This window comes from Myotis davidii, unplaced genomic scaffold, assembly GCF_000327345.1.
Source record: "Myotis davidii unplaced genomic scaffold, ASM32734v1 scaffold993, whole genome shotgun sequence".
NCBI lineage: Eukaryota > Metazoa > Chordata > Mammalia > Chiroptera > Vespertilionidae > Myotis > Myotis davidii.
Window position 1 is genome coordinate 1,412,292 of NW_006285483.1, and position 4,140 is coordinate 1,416,431.

The 4,140-nt window shown below is 39.9% G+C and overlaps 1 protein-coding gene across 2 annotated transcripts; it reads left to right on the plus strand.

The window, feature by feature from the left end:
* The first annotated feature begins 442 nt into the window (after positions 1–442).
* Positions 443–3,076, plus strand: DUSP14 (dual specificity phosphatase 14). 2 transcript variants are annotated; one of them, XM_015559075.1, is made up of 2 exons: positions 443–526; positions 1,712–3,076. In XM_015559075.1, exon 2 carries the CDS (start codon positions 1,867–1,869, stop codon positions 2,461–2,463), a length of 597 nt encoding a protein of 198 aa, XP_015414561.1. In that variant the 5' UTR covers positions 443–526; positions 1,712–1,866; the 3' UTR covers positions 2,464–3,076. The 2 variants fall into 2 exon arrangements, with proteins under 2 accessions (XP_015414561.1, XP_006756242.1); XM_006756179.2 differs by having other exon boundaries at positions 1,775–3,076.
* Positions 3,077–4,140: the final 1,064 nt, after the last annotated feature.

Here is a 4,140-nt window from a genome sequence, read left to right on the forward strand (position 1 = left end):
CATATGTTAAAGCTCACCAAATTGTATACTTACTGATCAAGTTGTACACCAGTTATGACTCAAGAGCTGTAAAAATTTAAGTGTGATCATTACTTGGGGAAAGGCAGAGGGACAGGTACTCATAGTCAAATGAATAAATAAGAAGGGCCAACATGGAATTCCAGGGGGAATTCTTTTTTTTTTAAAAAATATATTTTATTGATCTTTTACAGAGAGGAAGGGAGAGGGATAGAGAGTGAGAAACATCGATCAGCTGCCTCCTGCACACTACCTACTGGGGATATGCCTGCAACCAAGGTACATGTCCTTGACCGGAATCGAACCCGGGACCCTTCAGTCCGAAGGCCGAGGCTCTATCCACTGAGCCAAACGGACCAGGGCTAGGGGGAATTCTTTTAAACTTTCTGATTGGCCGCATGCTTGCCTCCTTGTGTTTCTGCAGATCTAATTTATATCCACTGTGGTCAGCTCTCCCATAACTTGCCAGATCCAGACCCAGGATTCCGAGTAACCAGACCCCTCCCAAGTGAGTAGCCCAGCACTACCTCTGTCTGTAGAATGAGGGATATTCTTGTCCAACTGAAATAACTTCAGGCATTTCTACAATACCCTGGGGGGAGGTCAGCACCCTTCCCAGTGGACAGACTGTAAAGCAGGGGTCCTCAAACTTTTTAAACGGGGCCAGTTCACTGTCCCTCAGACCTTTGGAGGGCCGGACTATAGTTTAAAAAATAAACTATGAACAAATTCCTATGCACACAGCGGTGGCAAAAACACCCGGTGGGCTGTAGTTTGAGGACCCCTGCTAAAGCAACATGCATTTGAAATGAGAGGAATTGACGTCTAAAATCCCAGGAAACCAAGAGTGTCATTTTCTATTGTTACTAAATATAGAATTTATGTAATATTGAATGTCTTATAGTAAGTAAACACTGTGCTAATGAGTATATATATATATACATATATCTTTAAATACTAAATTCATTTTAATCCAACACATCTGAAGCCAGTGAGATTCACCTTTTAGCTTAGACTTGGCTGAGGAAGGTGAAGCTATTAAACCAAACCCAGAGGCTCAGGTCAGCTAAAATGCTTATTAGCTTAGACAAATGATTTTTTAGACCATAGTTTTCAAATTACCTGGGATTATTTCCATAGAAATACCACAGCACAAATTGCAAAGTATTCAGATGTCATAAATATGAAAGGAGGAACTGTTTTTAAATAGTAAAGGGCTAAAGTGACCATATGTCTTGGATTTTCTGTAACTGATCCAATTCAGTATCTTTTTAGTCCACAAAGGCAGTTCATTGAATATATTACCTAATGTGGTATCATAAGATCTCTACGTCTAGAATTAGACATAAAGATAGGCAATAATATCTGAAAGAACATGGCTATAGGAGGGGTCAGAATTTCTGATTTCTTCCTAATTACCAAGAAACTCTCTTCAATAAATGCAAGACCCTGCAAGATTACTGGTTCAGGAATCAGCTGGGCATGTTTTTTTCACTTTACTAAAATAGGATATTTCCATTTAATGCCCTTTTTAAAAAACAATCGCCAGAGTGCTGAGTTTTACATAAATTTTACATATTGGTATCTTAGGCTTCTTTTTCTGATAATCCATAGATGATTTTCGTCCTCGAAAGAACATACTCTATTAGAGAAAATAACCATGTCTAATCCTTTTACCTTCCCATTCCACAAGTATGCAGAAGGCTGTGATGAATCAATAGCATATAAAATACTGACAAGTACCTGTATTTTGCAGGAAGGAGACTATAATTTCGGATTCCCTGGTGGAGGAAAACAAAACACTCTGGTCTTGCTTCCAATGATGCAAGTGTGATTGTCAGTGTCTTCATGAGCTCCAGAGGTCACAGCACACTACCACGGACTCTCATGGCCCCTCGGATGATTGCTGAGGGGGACATAGGAGGCATCGCTCAAATCACCTCCTCTCTCTTCCTGGGCAGAGGCAGTGTGGCCTCCAACCGGCATCTCCTCCAGGCTCGTGGCATCACCTGCATTGTTAATGCTACGATTGAGATACCCAATTTCAACTGGCCCCAATTTGAATATGTTAAAGTGCCTCTGGCTGACATGCCTCATGCCCCCATTGGACTATACTTTGACACCGTGGCTGACAAGATCCATAGTGTGAGCAGGAAGCATGGGGCCACTTTGGTGCACTGTGCAGCAGGGGTGAGCCGCTCAGCCACTCTCTGCATTGCTTACCTGATGAAATTCCACAGTGTGTGCCTGCTGGAGGCATACAACTGGGTGAAAGCCCGGAGGCCTGTGATCAGGCCCAATGTAGGCTTCTGGAGGCAGCTGATAGACTACGAGCGCCAGCTTTTTGGGAAGTCGACAGTTAAAATGGTACAGACACCTTATGGCATAGTTCCAGACGTTTATGAGAAAGAGTCCCGACACCTGATGCCTTACTGGGGGATTTAATGCCACCAAAGCCTGCATCAGCAGCCCCTCAAGCAGTACCAGCATTTGCTACACAGTGTCTATTCCCCTCTTCACCTTTCTTTTCAAATGGTTGATTTTTTGGTTCTCCCTGAAGTGTTCAAGTTTAAGAGGTAGGGAGGAGGGGAGGTACATAAGGGGAATGCATACATTGCTAATATTTTTAAAACTAAGATTTTGGAATAGTGTTTATGAAAATCTTTAGCTTTTAATCATTTTTAATAATTTGAACAGTTTAATAAACTGGTTCTGCTCTATCTTGAATCCCATGCCTTTTGGCATCATGACAGGTGCAAGAGAAGCTCAGTGCAAAAATCACTTTGAGTCCTGTTTAGCTAATCTTGTAGAGACAAGCTTTGCCTAAGGCTGCTGACCATACAAGTGTTTAGGGAGGATTGATACTGGCTTCAGTCTCTACTGGATTAGCCCTCCTCTTTCCTTCCCTCTTTATTATTTAGTAACTTTGTAAGGTAAAAAGAAAACACCTTTATTATTTAGCTGTTAAGTAATTATAACAAAATCTGCAAACACCCTCTTGGAATCAATGTGTCCCAGACTATCTTATTTTTAATAAACCTGTCTGCTTAACATATTAGAATATTTACTAAGAACAATTTTAGGGTGTGTGTGTGTTGAATGGAAGAAAGATGCTCTCCAATAATGGTTATCATATGGCTTCTGTGACAATAATGAACATTACTGAAAATAGACATCCAGCTGAATCATGTCAACATTTCACATCCTGGCAGATATCATTTACAATGCTGGAACTAAAAAATAGCAGAGCTAAGTGTACACTCTGACAAAAGGCAATTTTTAGTCGTCTCTCGGTAACTTTAAGTGCCCCAAAGCAGTGAATTCTCCATCAAACAATTTGGTTTTTCACAAAAGGTGTGCTTTTGCTTGACTATTAACAAATGCCCTAAACCAAAACTTAATACAAGTGTTAAGCAAATAACAACAGCTTCCTCAACTGGCCCTAATAAATCTGACAACTCATCAGAGAGTTGTAGGTTAAGTAGTAATTATTCCATGTTCCTGGGAAGCCGCTTGTCACAGCACTGCTCTTTTTTACTCATTTGCTAGATAGGCTGTAGCTAGCTTATCTGTGGAATAATTTCCTAGCGTTTTGGTCTATTTTGGTAAGAAGCCATGAATATAATGCCAGTGGCTGCATATTTATATAAATGGTTATCTTCCAAATTTTACCTGTTCTGGGGTTTCCATTTAAATTCTACCTTTTCTTGTTTCATATCACTTGCCCACTCTAACAACCACATACATCATTATTGTCTAAATAAATAGAAATATTCAAAAAAAGCTAATAGTTTCTCTATGGGAAATCAGAGGAACCATAAATGCTACATCAGCACATAATCAAAACCAATCAAAAGAACAACAAAACAATACTATGGCTATGGAGGCCATGGCTGCTTTAGTATGAAGGCAAAGTAAGTCTAGTAGTCTCTAGATAAAGGTCCAAAATAATCATACTATAGTAAGAAAATATTTAGTGATGTGTTCTTGGTAACTAAGGAAAATTTCCTGCAGAAATCCTGGCAAACACCACCACTGTGATAACTAAGAGCATTCTTAGCTCTAGGCAAGTTTAACACCTTTCTAATCTAAATGTCAGAGTTTATTAGGACCAGCTAATAC